The sequence below is a fragment of the Heloderma suspectum genome, chromosome 2, assembly GCF_057233095.1.
Source record: "Heloderma suspectum isolate Gila_16-S chromosome 2, 16-S_ref, whole genome shotgun sequence".
In the NCBI taxonomy this organism is placed as follows: Eukaryota; Metazoa; Chordata; class Lepidosauria; order Squamata; family Helodermatidae; genus Heloderma; species Heloderma suspectum.
The window spans coordinates 181,070,765-181,089,272 of NC_139459.1; the positions used below are offsets into that span (position 1 = coordinate 181,070,765).

General features: G+C 46.5%; 1 protein-coding gene across 1 annotated transcript; it reads left to right on the forward strand.

Annotated features, from left to right (window-relative positions):
- Positions 1 to 1,591: 1,591 nt before the first annotated feature.
- On the forward strand, positions 1,592 to 17,767 carry IGFBP6 (insulin like growth factor binding protein 6). The gene is given in 7 exon segments (XM_084829741.1): positions 1,592 to 1,703; positions 1,806 to 1,903; positions 1,905 to 1,988; positions 1,991 to 2,417; positions 12,491 to 12,624; positions 13,468 to 13,587; positions 17,584 to 17,767. Coding segments are annotated over 7 exon segments (1,089 nt in total). The 3' UTR covers positions 17,698 to 17,767.
- The last annotated feature ends 741 nt before the right edge of the window (positions 17,768 to 18,508 follow it).

The window sequence follows — 18,508 nt, forward strand, 5'->3', positions numbered from 1 at the left end:
AAGCATGGCTTTAGGCTACAATCTTTTGCACACTTACCTGGAAAGAAGACAAATTGGGCTGCACTGTTGTTGCAATCCTGTGCACAGTGACTTGGGAGAAAACCCAACTGAACTCACTTGGGCTTACTTCTGAGTAAACATACAAGGGACTGGGTTGCAAGTAGGCTAGCTTACAATCAAAATTCACAGAGGAACTTACCCTGTATTCAATCCAAGGGGGGAATCTTGCTGTTCCCCTTACTTCTACTGCTTCCCTCAGGCAGCTTCAAAACTGGTATGATGATGGAGAGACACTTAAAAGCAGGAAGAGAAGGCAGAAGAACCAAAGGAAGAGCAGAAGGGTAGAAAGGAAACTGTACAGTTGAGGTGCCACCTTTTAAAAACCAGCCCTGCACCTGTGCCTTTTAACACATACCCAAATGCAGAAATTTAGCTGGCAAAGCATTTTTTTCTCTCTCTATCACTGTTCCATGCCAGGAAAATCCAGGCTGCTGTTAAAAGACGTAGGAGCAGGCAGATTAAAAATGGATAGGAGCAATGCATGAGAAGAGGAAAAGAATATGGAATAAGGGGAAAGGTTAAAGAACTCGTTCAAGTCTTATGCTTCAATTTTGTGGTTAGATACCCTATGTTATCTAATTACCATCCTGCAGCATTCACATGTTACAAGTGTCAGCAATTTATTCCCACTAACTGGTGCTTAAAACCACAAACTAGCACACAGTCTGGCCTCTCCTTTCCTCACCCCGGTACATTTAACAGCTTTGTGACAGGTCAAAATCCAACAGGTGAAATGTTCCTGACCAGTGTCCCAGTATTCAGGGAAAGCTGCACCTGTTGAATATGGCTGTCATTCAGCTCAGTTAAAGGTTCAGAAGTAGTCCAACTGATGCCAGTAATAGTTTTCTGCACCAGAAAACTACCACCAGAAGTAGTTTGATCACTGCAGTTTCACATGCTCTGAAAATGGTCTCTTGGAGGCTTCTGACCACTTTGTGTGTTAAGACATAGAAACTCCTAAAGAAAAAAAAAAGCTGGCAAACTAAAATCTGTATTTTCTATATCTGATAGCTGTACTTGAATCTGGGAAGCCCCGCTCATCCAAGGACTTTGTCAGCTTCAATCTTCCCCATGAGGAAAATGGGAATATTAGGTGCAATCCTATACCCATTCACCTGGGAGTAACCCTCACTACCAGTGTTCTAGTTAACTGGGCTGTTCCAAAAGTGGAGGAGTTAAACACTGTCTTAGCTTAATTGACGACTAATGCAAAGAACGTGTATCTTTGTTGGATTTGGGCCTCCAGTTGCCTTCCACTGCAGCAAGATAATTTGAGTTGGATGGGTGGAGGATGTTTTGTTTTACTTTCCAAGTCCTGCTCCGTTGGGATGAATTTGCAAATTTTTTTTTTACAAGTCAAAGCTAAATTCTAAACGCCCAGAACTCAAAAGCAGCAGTCCTATCGATCGTGCACTTACCTCTGAACACAGTGGGACTTCCTTCTCCTGAGTAAACATGCGTAGGCTCGGGCTGTCGGTGCAACCTAGGGGCTGCATCCAATGTCTATCTAACTGAAGTCCAGCTCGTTTCAATGAGTTTACTCGAGGCAGGAGTAACATGGGAATACAACCCTAGGAGACGAACTCGGAAAGTCGCGGGACACGGCGGTTTTCCGGCGCAAGCCCGTGCCCGTCTCCTCAGAAGTAAGCCCCCTTCGAGCTGAATGGGACCTGCTCCTAAATAAGTGCGCATTCTAGAGAATTGCAGCCTGAGCAGCGGGTAGGATTGATAATTATAACGGGGAGGAAAGGCGGGGGAATGCCAGCCGACTCTTGGTAGCCCGCAGCCACACCCTGCCGGCTGGCGACTTTCCAGCCCAGCCGGCTACACCTGGCGCGGAAGGAGGCCGGCGGTTCGTGGGCTGGGCGCTGCATTTAAGGCGCGCCGGGGCTGCAGCGCGGCGCTCAAAGCCCTCGGTCCGCGGCGCGGTGGCGGGAATCCGGGTCGGGGCCGGCGTTCCACCATGCTCCCGGCTTGCCGGCTGGGGATGGCGCTGCTGCTGCTGCTGGTCTCGCTGACCACGGCGACGGGAGGCGCTCCTGCTGCCGCGTTGGAGCCCGAGGGGGGCCCCCTCCGCGCCGCTTGCCCTTCCGCGGGCGGCTGCGACTCCCCCGAGAGCGACCGCAAGGCTCCCTGCGGCGGCGGCGACGGCGACGACGAAAAGGGCTGCGGAGCCCGCGCGCCGGGCGAGTCGTGCGGCGTCTACACGCCGAGCTGCGCCCCGGGCTTGCGCTGCGTCCCTCGGCCTGGCGAGCGCACCCCGCTGCACGCCCTGCTGCGCGGCAGGGGGTTCTGCTCGGCCGGGGCAGCGCAAACGGGAGGCGGCAAAAACCAGACGGAGGCAGAACCCGCGGCAGGTGAGCGGCCCGCGCCTTCCCAGAGCGAAGGCTGGCGAGCCCCCGTGTGCTCGGCGTGGTTTGAGGCGGGGTAGTTACCCCGGGCAGAAGAACCACTGAGACAGACTTGCAGCGGGAGGCCTCTAACGCTTGGGGAAGCGCTAGCTGCTCCTTAGGATCGAAGTGGCTAAGGACGCAACCCGATGCATGTTTGGACAGAAAAGAGCCCTACAAGTGGCTGGGCCATGCTGAGATTGGCAGGACTTTTTCCCGTCTAAACATGGGTAGGATTGCGCCCGGAATCTTTTTTAGTAGGAGGGAAGCCCCATTGAGCACCGTACATCTTACCTCTGAGTAGAGAGCCATAGGATTGGACTGCAAAAGTGTGGTTAAATAGTGAGGCTTTCTCTCACCGCATTATCAATGCATGCTGCTTTCCCTGCCTCTCCCCCCCCCCCCCCGCTTTATTTCTGTGTGCCTATTTACACATAGAGCAAATAGGCACACACAGAGAGCGGAGGACGGGAAGGCCCGGCGTGCTATGGTCCATGGGGTCACGAAGAGTCGGACACGACTGAACGACTGAACAACAACATTTACACATACAAAAGCGATTTGACTCTGAATTAATGACTGTGGTAGACTTCGAGTCATGTGGGGTAAGTAGTTATTGCAGAGTAATGTTCTAAAAGGAGTAGTGTTGTGAACATGCTTTAAAAGTTATTTGGGCAAGTTCGTAGCAAAACCAAAGGTGTTTACGGCACCTTAAACAGTAACCAATTTATTTTGGCATAAGCTTTCATGGACTAGCCCACCTCATCATGTGCATACATTCATTGTGCCTTTTGGGGTTGAAAAGGCACTGATGCTCCGATCTGATGTATAAGGATCCTGAAAACTAGATGCCTCCTTAGCTCCCTGAGTCTTTGTATTGATGCCGGCAGCATTCAGCCCTGAAATAGGTGCAAGTAGGTTATTTTCCGCTGACCCTGTGAAAGAGCTGTTACCTCCGTAATGGAGGCTTTGTTCCATAATCAAACATAGTTGGGTGTTTTAGTGGGGAATACTCAGTAAGGCATCAGGATGTTTCATGGACATTGAGTGTGTGATACTATTTGCTTTCCCAAGAAACACTTCTCGGACATCTTGAACTGTGTCTGCTTCCTCCCCTTCTAATTTTTTTACTGCTCTTCCTTGGCTCCCACCCCCTTGCAATAGCCATCCCTTATGCAGGTGAGGACTGCAAGCTCTTGCATGTCACCGTGGAAACAGCTCTGCCACCTAGGGAAGGAATATCTCCAGATCACAGAAGAGATTTATTATATTTATATCCCATCTGTTTTTTCCCTTTTGCAAGGAGCCCAAGGTGCTGTACACCATGGTCCTCTCCATTTTATCCTCACAACAACCCTGTGAGGCAGGTTAGGCTGAGAGTGTGTGACTGGCCCAAAGTCACCCAGTGAGCTTCATGGCTAAGTGGGGACTAGAATCCAGATCTCCAGAGCCCCAGTCCAGCATTCTAACCACTATAGCACACTGGCTGTTGTGCAAAGCCTCAGCCGCCAGGAGTCTTTGAGAGTGCCACACATTCTCTTCCCTCCCTGGAATTTCATCTGTGCCACCCATGACCAAGAGGTCTCCCCTCTTGCTTAAAACTAGCAGCAGATGCAGTGCCAAATCCTGGGGGTGCTGGGGGGAGGCTGTGAAAATGTCTCTTCCTATGTGGGACTTCATCTCCTCTCCCCCCCCCTCACTGGGGAGCCACCCCTCCCTGTTAAAGAACCTATGCCCTGAGAGGATCATAGCCAGTGAATTCATGGGAGGCTCTGATGAGTTCTTTGCTTTGTGGTTTTGCTTTGTAGAATGCAAGTATCCACTAGTTTCTGTGGTTGGATGGAGGCAACCTGGGAAGGGAGAGGTCGGGCTTGAACTCTTAACATTAGTCCAAGCAAAGTTTGGCTCTGGCAGCACTTGCCTTGTCCCCTTTTTTTATGACTTAAATTTATGATTAGAAATCATGTGGATGCTGTGCCTCTGAACTCTAAAGGGCTAGAGCATTGGTCTGTGGCAACAGAGGGGAAGTACTATGCCTAGCTCAGCATAGGAGTGCAACCTTAGAAACTTGTTTTGTTTTGTGGCTGTTTGACTTGCCTGTGTTCTTCCGTTGTATGATATGGGCTGCAGTCTGTAGACTGGATATTTGCAAGCACAGTTAACTTTGCTTATTCTCCAGCAAGCTGAAAACAAGCCATTGTGCCAGGTGATGGAAGCATGCTGGCTAGCTCCCATGGGTGCATATTTTCACAAGCAAACGTTGGGCCAATAGGAGAACTTGCATGATCATTCTTCTTAAAAATATATACTGGGCAATGAGCGAACGAAAGAGCTAAAACTCCTGGCCCAGCATTTCCTTTCCCGAAAACTTTTCTGCTGGACTAGACCTTCTTGCTGTTCGTGCTGGAGCCAGTTGGAGTCTGTAAATAGCTGTACCAGAATCAAGATCTGGAAAGTGTATTCTCCAACCCCCGGCTCCCTGCAGTCAGTTGCTGGAGCTATAGGTGAGCACTTCAGCTGGAGCTTAAAATGACAGCAGGCCCATTCAGTTGAGCAGGGAAGGACACAAGGACTGGCTCCTAGTATTTTTGCCAGGCCTAGGCAATTTATACCGGCGTGGGGAACTGACCCCTTACTTAATTTCATCTAGTTTATGGGCCATGCCAAAAATCCCCCCTTTGCCTGAAGAAGATGCCTTTGAACATTTGGCTAGCGGGCAGTATCCTATTCGGCATTAGTGCTAACATAAATGACGCTGTGCTAGTATAAGCTGCCTCTAGCACAATGGCAATAGCATTTGCTGGCATGTGGCATTTCCTTGCAAAAATGTCGTGCCAGCAAATGCTATTAGTGTTGTGCTAGAGGCAGCTTCTGCTAGTGCAACATTGTTTATGTTAGTGCTAGTGCCAAACACTGCCCAAGGTCAGCTAGCCGTGTGGGTTTTCAGGAAAAATTTGAATTGAAAAAGTAGGGTAATTTGTGTAGGGTAATTTGCTTTGGAAAATTTCCTGGTGCCCTGGTATAATCTAATTTAGCATGATTATTTTACTTATATTTAGTAAACAACAAAGCTAAAGAGTACCCATTGATTTTTTTTTTTTGTCCCAGAACACCACAAGTATTTGAGCTGAAATATTTGAAGGGGGAAATTAAAGTGCACATAATGTGATTTGAATTCTATGATATGTAGAACTTTTGATTGGAATACTTGTAAAATTTTAGAGGCAATAGCATGTGCTTCCCCCTTACATTGTTTAAATTTAAAAGAACCCCCCCGAGTTACCGAAACGCTAATAAATTTTAGCAAACTGTGCATGATATGCTGACAACCACTTATCTACAACTTTGAAACAGGCGAAGTTACCTAATATTGTACTTGCAATTAGCATCCATTCATTGTTACTAACGAGCTTATGAAATTTTTCTGTAGAAAAATAAAGCACTGCAAAAGTTTTTGTTTCCTCCTTCCATCACTGCTCTCAACCCAATTCCCACTGGGGGCAGGGGGTGGGGGAGATTGCCCAGTGATAGATTTCTGGTTCCTGTTCCTGACTTAACCTCCTTCCTCAGTGGTCTTTGTAGTCAAGACACTGGTAAATAGCAGGTAGAGGATAAGGAGCTGTATCTGAGCCACTGCCTTTCATGAACCACCTAACAGTTAAATGTACACCTCAATTCTGTGCAGCAGCTCCTCTTCCTGAAAAATGAAGACCTGAAAGTCTTTGCTACAGCTGGATTCTTTACAGGGTATTTAAAGGTCAATTGCCTTTAAACACCCTCTTACCTCGGATCAGTGCTCAGAGATAACAGCAAAAGAAGCTTGTGGCCAGATGGGAAATGCCTGGGGGCCACAGCCCTGACCTACACAATCATCTGTCCTGTCACTTAAGACTGACAGTAGCAGGCAGCAACCTTGCAAAGACTGAGGTCAGGGATGGTCCAGGCAGTGGCTGTAGCTGGGGTCGATCCTGGGAACATTGCAGACAAAGTAAATCCAGTGCTACGGAACTGTATGCAAGGCAGTCCATATTGTTTTGTGAAGCAGTTTATGTTAATACTAAAAACAGTACATGCAACAATAAAATGCAGTACTAAAATTGCACTACAAGTTAAAAACATGCAGTAGCATTTTTTAAAAGGAAAACAAAAGCAATAAAGACAGACCTGGACATAAAATGTCTTCAAATGCTGTCTAAAAATGGATTGCTGTCAAGGCTTCCTTGGAGAGAGGATTTTGGTATCATGGCACCCCCCCATTTCCCACCAGTCATATCTTAGCTAATGATGCGCTAGATAATAGGAGTGCTTCCAGACAAGGGTTTTGTCATGCAATCAATGTGCCTCATTTACAGAATGATATGGGGGTCCTGACATGGTCATCCTCCACTTTCACCATCTTTTTCTTTCCAAAAAAAAAAAAAATCTGTAGGAAGAAAAGAGACTAGCAACATGTCTCTTGACTGGTAGCGCCAGCAGCCCTTGGTCTGGAAGCACCCGTGTCTCCGGCCTTAAGGCTTAGCATTGGAGCAATGGCAGTCCTTAAGATAAGCTGATCTTAGGCTGTTTAGAGCTCTAAGCATAAAGGTTGTTACCAGCACTTTAAACTGAGCCTGGGCACACTTCAGTAATCAATGCAATTGATGTAAGATAGGTATAATATCTGACCACTTTGCTTTTACCAGCATCCTGGCAGCTGCATTTTTGTACCAACTGATATTAGGTACAGAATTCACTGTCCTAAGAACCAATGCTTTATCTTCCTCTCTCTTTTGAGCAAGCCTCTGCCCCTTAAGTTTGCCAAGAATTTGAGGATTCACCAAAACCCAGCAATAGCTAGGAAACTGGAATAACCCCTTCCACACAACATCCCTTTAGCACTGCTGAGGCACTGCTATCCCATGGCACTTAATAGAGCGCAGTATTTCCCATTACAATGCCACAGTGCCCATGGCAAAGGTGAAACAGACAGTGCATTGCTGTGCCAAGCATAGTAAGTCCAAGCAAATGCATTTCACACATTTGCTTGTTCTGACGTTTTACTTGTGTGCTCTTCCTTTTATTTGTGTGCTCCAGAAATGAAAATGTAAAATGTTTAAAAATCAACTTAAGCAATAGATTAAAAACCTGCCAGGCAGGTGTTTGGCAGGCAAGGGGTGTGTGGGGGGCAGGGTGAATCTAGTCCCCCCACTTACTCTCCTGAATAGCTGATGTGCGGTTTTCTAACCTTTTTGAAAGAGCTCTGTGAACGTAGGGCCAGGAATGGTGGACGTAGATCCAAGAAATGCAGGGCAAGCGATGTTGGAAAGATGGCTGGTGAAACCTCACGTCACTGCCTGCCTCATGGACCACTCTTCCATGCCAGGCGAGTAAATAGCACTTTGCCAGTCCCCCCATGTAAGACCGACACTGTGATTGTATTGAAAGTTGGGCAAATTGCAATGAACCCAGTCTTTGAAAAGATAACAGAAAAATGCTGGAATGGAACTGGATGGCATCTGGATTCTCGAGCATTCCCAAGTGAGCAAATGATGTTGATTCTGGAGAAAATAGCTAGTGGTGGCTAAGTAAAATTTCTGATGGGGCTCTAATCTCTAGTCCTTCGACCCTCCGCATGATTAACAGAGTGCACGTGATAATTTTGTGGGTGATCATTTTGTATTCTATATGGAGGCGGTGCAAGACTATACGTCTGCTTGGTGCAAGACTATGGGCTGCCTTGGCACACAATTTTGCACCTTTGTAGAACAGCGCCTTGGCTTTAGCGGGCTGATTAAAGCAGGTTGACTGATCTCTTACAGCAGGGGTGTTTGAATCACTTTCAGCCCAAGGGGCAAATTCCATTTCAAAGAAGCTCTCAAGGGCCACATTTCAATGGTGGGCAGGGCCAAAAAATACTAGCATATTTTAGCAGAAAGTTCTTACTGCCAGTAAATATGTCTTAGGAGAAGCATTTTGACTGTTTAGAATTGGGGGAAAACTGCACAAAGGCTGGGAAACCACACGATTGGTGATTGAGGAAAGGGGGCAGGGCCATCCGAGAAACCCAGAGGGCTAGAATTAGCCCCTGGGGCCTGAAGTTCTGCACCTCTGCTTTGTTGTTGTTTATTCGGTCAGTCGCTTCCGACTCTTCGTGGCTTCATGGACCAGCCCACACCAGAGCTTTCTGTCAGCCGTCACCACTCCCATCTCCCCCAAGGTCGAGCCCGTCACCTCCAGAATATCATCCATCCACCTTGCCCTTGGTTGGCCCCTCTTCCTTTTGCCTTCCACTTTCCCTAGCATCAGCATCTTCTCCAGGGTATCCTGTCTTCTCATTATGTGGCCAAAGTACTGAGAAGACAGCTTGTTAATTTGGTGGAGAAGGGAAAGCCACCAGTGGCAGCAGGGGAGATTAAAGGACTACTTGGGAGTTTTGGTCAGCATGTCCCTCAAATGGTTTGCAAAATAAATGCTCATCCTTTTCCCATAATCCAATCCAGAGGGGGGAAGGGATATAGGAGGTGTAGGAATCATACCAAATCCTCCCCTTTGTGAAGGAACTGCATGGGAGAACTAATTTGTTGATGGGCTTGTGAAGTTAATTACCTCTTGGTAATTAAGAAACATTGAGAGCCATTCTCCTTGGCTGCCCATTCTAAAATATTCAAGGACACTCTTACTCAGTTGTACCAAGCTGTGAAACAATTCTTTGGTTACTCCCCAGGAACCCAATCAGAGGTCTCTTGGCATGTGACTGCAGGCATGCAGTTGTACAAGGTGAAAAGAAGAGCATCCATCTTCTCCATTATAATGTGGCATTGAAAGTTGCTTTATGTGATGCTCAGCTGTCTATCCCTGTAATGTGATTGCAGCCAGGCTGATGCTTTTTCTCATTTGCTACAGTCAAATATTGGTTGAAAATTACGCTAACCCTGCATTTTAGACTGCAGTCCTATGTACAATTTCTGAAAGTAAGCATTGAACACAGCAAATCTTACTTCTGAGTAAGCATGGAGAGGAGTGCAATGTAAGTTGTCAGAATCAAGGGACACTGTTTTACTACATGGCCATGAATTACAGAAGCTGGGTATAGAATGATGTCTAAGAAATCCATCACAGTACTAAAAAATCCAATTCTTTACGTTCAGGTTTCTAGTCCTCATTTGTGCAGAAATAGACTTTGAAACATGAAAGCAATGTGCGAGACTCATAGACTTTACCAGGAGTGATGGTGTCCAGATGTATTTCTTAAGTACACCTTCTTCATTCTTTGCCATTCTTCTATTGTCTTTTTTTTTTACGGTTAGAGACATGCATATACAGCACTTACCAACATCTGCAGATGTAAAGTAGAGCTTTGTATCAAATTAAATCTTGATTCTATTAGATCAAACAACTTAGATAAACGTGTAACAATTTATACTGTTCAGGATTAAGCTAAGAAACTTCTTGACCTGTGGAACCTTAGGGCTAAACTGCACACTATGTTAAATGTGTAGTGTGTTGGTCATCCTAACATTTTTATTTATTCTTCTGTAAGCATGCAGGGCTCCGGTATGGATTAGGGCCACCACCCGTGGGTAGGGGAGTTAAACCTTCCTACCCAGCAGCTTTTTTCTTTAAATCTCCCGGCTCTGCCCCCCTCCCCATGGGGACTAAAGAAAGGGGGAAAAACCTTCATTAGATTGAGGTTTTTTCCTTTAGGTCCCACATGGGTGGATGGGAAGGTTCTTCTACACTAGAAGAAATAAAAATGTTAAGATCACCTGCATGCTACAAATTTAATGCAGCAGGTAGTTTAGCTCTTAGATTCATCACTTATACTCAACTAGTCTAGCATTATATAGCCAACAAGACCCATCTCTTGTCTGGCACTAACCACAAGGCTGTGATACTGTGCCTTACTGGGAAGTAAAGCGCACTGAATACAGTGCAAATAGTTTCTGAGTAAAACATCCCTAGGATTGGGCACCCAAGGAGCACCCCGAGTTTTGCGACTGATTCTTCCCTCTGATCAGCGATCGATGCATCCTTCATATACATGCCAATCCTGTGTGATTGGAACATACCGTGACTTCTAACATCACAAGGAACTTGTCTTGGGAGCCCTGCATTACAGTCCACTGAGAAGGCTTTGTTCTCAAAGATCTGCCCATCTTCCTTCCTGTTCCTTCAGTTTCAGCAGCCTTAAATGGTATCCACTGTGATGCCTGGGACCGATGGGAGTTGTGTCCAGCACATCTTGAGGGCACCAAGCTGGGGAAGGCTGCACTCGGTAGTATCTCACAGTAGGCAGTCAGCAAGTGGGCCTATGTCTACTGTTGTAGGGGTGATCTATATGTCTATGAGGAATGGTTGAAAGCTGAGTCTATTTGGCCTGGCAAAGAGAAGCTTAACAGGAGACATGAATAGTCTTCTTCAAATGTCTGACAGGCTGTCATGCCAAACAAGGAACAGAGTTGTCCTCTGTTGGGATGGGACTCCTCTAGAAGCAGTGTATTTCACTTTGGTGTTCTGGATAGGAGAGTTAGTACAATCTCTAATGAAGCATGGCCTTTGAGCTATTCCTGAAGTCTGAAGTAGAAGGAAGAAAACCCAGAGGATGCCCAATGTTGGTCTGACTCTGTACCATTCATTTCAATGGGTCTACTCTAAGTCAGACTAACATTGCCTACAACCCACAAGTTCCTGGCCCACCCTTGATGTCAAGATGGCGGTGGGGCAGGCATTAATTTGTTGACAGAGCTGAACTTCCCCTGAGGAAAGTCATAATTGGATAATTACAGACGTTCCAAGATGAATACAACTAGCCTTAATTAGGATGGAGTTCTTACAGGAAGAACTGGCACACTCACAGCCCATGGTCCTAAAAAGCAACAAGATCATGTGCTAGGGGAGTGGGGATAAATTGGGAGTGGTTGCTTTTAATGGGAACTTCATGTGACCATTAGGTTCTCCCCCACCCCCTTGCTTTAAAAGGCAGTCAGCTTTAAAACTGCCTTTTGGACACTGCTTATTTTAGGCTGGTGCAATTCTGTCCCTTCCTTCCATTCTGATTGTGAGAACACCATAGAACTAAAGGGCAAGGAAAGGAATATGTGCTGTATCTGACAAAACATCAGGTCAAGACAAAACTTCCCAGAATGTCAAGGAAGGCAAGAAGTCTCCTTGCTGACAAGTTGGCCAAAGATTTCAGCTGTACTCTCCATACCCTCGAGAGGTACTGTTTGCTCACTAGAGCAGAGGTGCCCTTCCTTTGTTTTGGGATTAAAATCAAAGCCAAATTTCACTCTTGCACTTCAACATGCATGCCTTTTCTCAATCAGTACCCAGAACAATGGGCAGGTATTTTTCCTTCACCTGCAGGACAGATTAGTTAAAATATCTACCCAATATCCTATCACAGATTTGGAGCTGTGCTTTCTAGATGATGGTAAATGCTTCCCCACACCTATCAGCGATAACTGATACTTCAGGGAATCCCAGTGAGTCCTTGCCCCCTCCAGGGACGGGACGGGACACGATGGACAGCATTACCAGTCAGGTATTGGCACAGAGACTGGGCCACGGTGGCTTAGTGGTTAAGATGCTGAAGTGCAGACCGGAAGGTCGGCAGGACAGCAGTTCGAGACCTGAGTGCTGCGTGATGGAGTGAGCTCCCGTCTTCAGTCCCAGCTTCTGCCAACCTAGCAGTTTGAAAGCAAGAAATTGCAAGTAGATAAATAGGTACCGCCTCGGCAGGAAAGGTAACAGCGTTCCGTGCACCTCGGTGTACAGTCATGCCGGCCACATGACCACGGAAGCGTCTTCGGACAGCGCTGGCTCTTCGGCTTAGAAACGGGGATGAGCACCGCACCCTAGAGTCAGACACGACTGGTTGGGGACACCTTTACCTTTATTGGCACAGGGAAGGAGAGCCGATGGATGCATCCAATACAGTGGCTTAGTTTTTCAAGGCATACTTTTATCTTTAGTCACAGTACAGGGTTTGCAAATCACTGTCCTAAAGTTGGTCCTTCTTTAGAAAACTAAAGGACTGAATTCTGTTTCTGTCTTTCTAGGTGATGGTTGGAAGGAGAATCACCCACCAGGTCAGTCAACTCCAGAGCCTTTCCCCTTGCGAGATGTCACCGTTGGCAAAGTCCAGCTACAGCAGCTCTCCCTGAGCAGTGACGCCAAACAGGAACTTGATACGGTGCGTGGACTGAGAGGCCTGTGCTTAGGAAACCAATTCTGGGAGAGGATCGATTGGGGCTGTGCTTCCCACCTCATGCCCTGCTGGAAATCTGGTGCCTTGCTCTGCACAGCCATTCCTGCACTGGGATACCATGCCTTGCAGAAACGTGAAATCTCCACATTGCTGCTCTTACCTGCCTGTCTCTGTTTCTCCATCTTCCTCTCCCCACACCAAACGCCAATCTACAGTTTTAGAAAAGTATGTGGTATAGTCCTTCTGGGATTACACATCTTCAGAAAGAAGATTGCATAACTGAACATCTCCCCCATGGGTTGAAACACACAAACCCACCCTCTCTGTCTGTAGAAACCCAGCATGTCAGGGAGAAGGGTTCAACCCTACCTTCCTAATGCATGTGTGCACACACTCCGATCAGAGGCATGAACATTTGTTTATTTATTTATTTTATTTACTATACTGCCCAATAGTCAAAGCTGTCTGGGCGGTTCACAAGAATTAAAACCGCAGAGTGCAACATAAAACAATATAAAATATAAAAGCTTAAAACCACAGTGTAACAATTCAACCAGAAAAAACCTGGCAGCAATGCAGAGATTTAAAATACAGATCTAAAACACCAGAGCTAAAAGAGTAAGAAGCTTAAAAAAAATGATATTCATGCCTCTGATAGGAATGTTGGCTTCTGAAGTGGGCCCAAATACTTGCATTTAAAATACTATCACATCTAGGCTGAATATACTTCTTGGGTGACTTTTTCTGCTTCTGTCCACCCACATGCACCGCAAGCCCCCTGTCGATTCAGTAGCTAATTTTAACTCCTGTCTTACTTCTATTTGGCAGGCCCCTTGCCGCATGCATTTGGCAGCCATCTTGCAGGAGCTGAAGGCCCCACTCTACCTGAATGGGGAAGACATCTTCATTCCCAATTGCGACACCAAAGGATTCTACAGGCGGAAGCAGGTACAGACTGAAATGTGTCTCAAAGGTGAAGTGAGCTGCTGTTGGGGCTTTAAGGCGAGACAGGCAAGAACTGACTTTGGGCTGTGAGATTTTTAGGGTGTGGTGTCAAGGCAGTGAGTATAGGGTGTATTACCACAACCTGGAGCGGCCCACAGCTCCATTGTGGGAGAAAAAGTGGACAAGTGATAGAATCATATATTGGTCTCTTTAAATGGTCATGGGAGGTGTAAGATGACCCAGCACCAACATGGCTGCTGATGCTTTGCAGTCTTCAGCGGAGCAGTAATGCTGGGGTACAGAGCTGAGTACATGGCCTTACTCCATGTATGTCTGGCTGCCTTCCTTCTAAGGCAGTGGGTACTACTGAGCACTGGCTGCTGACAGAAAGCGGTGGGTTCCCCCCCTCCACAAACAGAATGAACACACAAAGTTCGCTGCTTGATGTGTAATCTGGTGCAATGTGGCCTAGATGCTGCTCTGCCATAAAACTCAACCTACCTGCGTGGATATGCTGTTGACCAAGGGCAGGCAACTTGATGCCCTCCCAGATGGTCAGGGAGTATGGGAGTTGTAGTCCAAAATATCTGGAGGGCACCAGTTTGCCTACCCACACTGTTGAGCAAGGGTGTCAAAATCCAAGCCGTCTATTGTTAACTGGCGCTTGGACAAACTGGACCTGGCAACTGTGTTACTGAAGAGGGCGGACAGTTGGTTTGTCTTCCATCCATATATGCTACTGAATAGAGGGGCCTAGCTGCCTCCTTTTACTCTTGCAGTCCAAAACTGTTAAAACTTATGCAGAAATCAATCCTGCCAAGTTCCATGGAATTGACTCCCCAGTAGCAATTGCTGCTCAGGACTGCAGGTTTTGTCCTTGCTTTCTTCCCTGCCCAGCCCGCTAGCTTGTTCAGTCCCATCAGCTTTGTAGTGCTGCATTGGCTTTTAACACTCTGTGTCGTTCCTGCATTCTTGGGCATTGGCTTCCTTGAGGTAGCAGCAGGAATGGCAGAATTCAGGTGGCCACCACCTCTTCCTCCACCTTTGCTTTGGAGGCCAGGGACTAGGCAGTGAGAGAGTCTGAGGTGACTCCAAGTACATATAAATGTAACAAAACCCAGAAGTCACCACATGTATTTCCCCAGTAAGATGAAGTCTGGCTTTAGTAGCACACCTACTGATCAGAAATTGCACACTGATACAGCCAATCTGTGTTGTGTACTACTCACTCCTACACTTTAGGTGAGCTTGTCTGCCTTTACTATCTTTTTTTAAAGCACACCATTTGTATATTGGTTCCTTATGCTTTTTTTAAAAGAAAAAATGCTCCGGAAGAGGAAGTAGGCTTGTGATGTCATGCAGAGCTAGCCAATCAGGGCCTCATGCACAGTCAGTTTGAGCACCAAGCAGGAAGAACAGCTTTCCTCTGAACGCAGCGCTTCAGAGAATATTGTGTATTTGAAGAAAAAAGCAAATGTGCTTCTGCACTGGGCTCAGTACTCAGATGAAATACATCTGCGTGCACTCTCAGACCATTTGGGACCTACAAATAGCCCTTCCCCAAGCAAGTGACTGAGAAGGGTGCATCATCCTGAAAATATGTTTGTAAATTATGTTTTCTGCTTTTGGATTTGGTGAAGCATTTCCCAAACTCCTGGTAGCTTAAGGCACACTTCCCCTCCCCCTGGATTAAAATTGAAGGCACACATCAGTTTTTTTACCCAACGGGGTTTACTTTTACAGTGTATACAAGTGTTGCCTGCCTGCCTGCCCTCAGAAGAGCCCATGCTGTAATTCTGTGTGCATCAGTGCCATGAGTGCGCCTCCTAACTGGAAGGAGAGAAGCCCAGAGCAGTGACTCATCCAGAGAGACAACACAGAATCCTCTGTGGATGGGTAACTTGTGGATGGGTAGCATTGTTTAATAAAATAATTACTTATAAGCAAATGCTAACAGTTCCTTCATGGCACAGTTTTGGCAATTGCTTTAGTGGCATGTTGACTCCCCTATCCTCTCCCTCCCAAACATTGTTTTGGACGCTTGAGATTTTTCTTTTCTAATATTTCTGCTCCTGCACTTCATCCAGTTCCATTGATCTCTTTTTATGACACAAACAAGGGGGAATTTGAAAAGTATTTATTTTCCCCAGGGGCAGTTGCTGAACAAGAAACGAGCCATGTAGTCCCCAGTGTCTGCATAGCCACATTCTTCAACATTCACCCGTATACTCATCGACTTTCCCTTTTATTTTTATTCCTTTCCTTTTCAGCTTTTCTTCAATAGCCTTCCCTGGAAGCAGGGATTAACTCGAGCTAGGATGCTCCTCTGGAATATGTGGAGTAGAAATAATGTCTGGGAAGATATGCAGAGGGCCTTTCCCTCACCACTGGATATTTATAACCAGCAGCTACTTCTGCTAATGCAGTTAGGTCTTGGTCCCTTCCTCCTGGCTAGTGCCTAATGGTTTTTGCTTGAAGAGTTACATCTCTGCTATTAAGAACAAAACCGTTCTACATTGCCACAGGACATCACAAAAACAGTGGGTTTAAATTATAGCCCTGTGCATATACTGTGCTTAAAAACATAGAATCATAGAATAGTAGGGTTTGAAGGGGCCTATAAGACCATCAAGTCCAACCCCCTGCTCAGTGTTGGAATCTAAGTCAAAGCATCCCTGACAGATGGCTGTCCAGCCTTGTCTTGAATGCCTCCAGTGTGGGAGAGCCCACCTCCCTAGGTAATGGGTTCCATTGTCGTATTGCTCTAACAGTCAGGAAGTTTTTCCTGATGTTCAGCCGGAATCTGGCTTCCTGTAACTTGAGCCCATTATTCCGTGTCCTGCATTCTGGGATGATTGAGAAGAGATCCTGGCCTTCCTGTCTGTGACAGCCTTTGAAGTCCTTGAAGAGCGCTATCATACCTCCCCTCAGTCTTCTCAAGTCTAAACGTGCCTAGTTCTTTCAGTCTGTCCTCATAGGGCTTTGTTTCCAGTCCCCTGATCATCCTTGTTCGGCGAGGATGCAATAACTGTATTTGGCCATTAGAACTATACTCACAACATAAAATCAAATTCCTGTGTTCCATAATTCATTCAGCATTTTGTAAAATGAGCAAATCTGCATATGGTTGCTCTGCAACTTTAGGGGCTAGAAGCTTGCTTTCCAAGAATTAAAGGGGGAGATGCTCAGAAAGTTGAATTCTGAGCCCAGCATCACTTCCATGATTGCAAAGAAACACAACCCTGGAAACGGCTTCCAAAACCTGGGAAATGGGCCACAGCTCAGTAGTAGAACTCAGGCTTTGGAAGGAGGTATCCCAGCTTCAGTCTTCAGCACATTCAACTAAAAAATTATGAGATGCAGGACTAGTAAAGACCTTTCGCTACACGAGGCCTTGGAGAACCATTGCCAGCCAGTATAGATAATATTGGGTTAGATGGACTGATTGTCTGCCACAGCTTTGCAGTGGGTGTGATATCAGTTGCTCCTTATCAGGAGTGAATGATATCACCCCCATTGCAGAACTGTGGCAGAATCATTCATCCCCAGTGGAAGTGGATTGCAAGGAAGCAAAGCTAGAATTGCCTGCCCTTGGGAGAAACTGCCCAATGTATCTCTACATAAGTTATTACTCTGCTCTAGGCTTGCCTCCTTCCAATTAGAAACTTGCACAAAACACAGGGGATGGATGTAGCAGGGCAGGGAAATCTTTTATGCTAAAAGTAAAGCTTTCAGCTCCAGCTGGGCAGTAAGTCAGCCTGAATAATGTCTTCTCCCTGCCCCCTTCTCTTAATTGGACTTGTAATCTGAATTGGTCTTTTGGTTCATTTGGCTTGAACATTCAAATCTGAATCAGAAGCAAGGAAATCTAGAGTCACCCCAGGAGGAGGTGCTGTTTCTCAGTCCTAAATATTAAAAGATGCTGGCTTTGCTACTGAAGGGGTATGATGTTGGCTAGCTTTTTCCCTTGTCTCCTATTAACATCTTTCCTCTCTACAGTGCCGGGCGTCCAAAGGGCAGAAGAGAGGCCAATGCTGGTGCGTGGATAAGAGAGGCCATCGGTTGGAGGGGCTGGAAGAAAATCCTCTTTGCCTGCTTGCTAACAGTGACTGAGTGGGGTTGGGGGGCACACAGTGCTCCAGCAGCAGAGACGCTTGACTAAGAGGAATCTCCCTACTAGAACGGTCACAGAAAAGTTTGCTTTTAACTTATTGTGTGGTTGCTGCCTTGCTGGGATCCTGCATTCCCTGGTGTAACCTTGGAGCAGCTATTATGTTTGATGATAGCCCACAAAAAGGTGGAAGAGCCTGGACTGGCTACTTCAGGGCAACAGCAGACAGGAAGCTTCTAACTCCATGAGTGAAGACACTCTGTTGAATAAGCTACTGGTGGTTGTGCTGGAAAGTTGCGCTGGCACCTGAGCCAGCTGTCCTATTTAGTAGATGTGGCATGTATCACAGGTGCTAAACCAGAAGGGGAATGTGACTAGCCAGATACTGGGAGTGGGATGTGTGTATGTGTATAGTTCTCAAGCAAGCCTGGAATGAACTACAGAGACATAGGAGATGCAGCTAGTGCCAGTCAGAGTATATCTTAAGCATCCTTCTGCCAGGGTAGATGTGATTGGGAAGAACTGAAAAGGGTACATGGGGAAAGAAGGCAACTTTGTAAAAGGGATATTAATTGGGCGACTGCGGAGAGCCCGAGGGGCAATAGGGAACAGGTCTTCGTACTGTTGCCAACACCTGCAGTTCGAACGTGATAGTGGAAGTGATAACTGGTACAGGGCACTCATGTTGGGTCCCCTTCATACCAAACCTGGCCTCTTTCGCAGTTTCCCCCATGTACTGGGTTGCCCAAGGGCTTTCCCACAAGTAGATCATTGGGAAGGCTATCCCTATGTGGTAGGAATTGTTGATGGGAG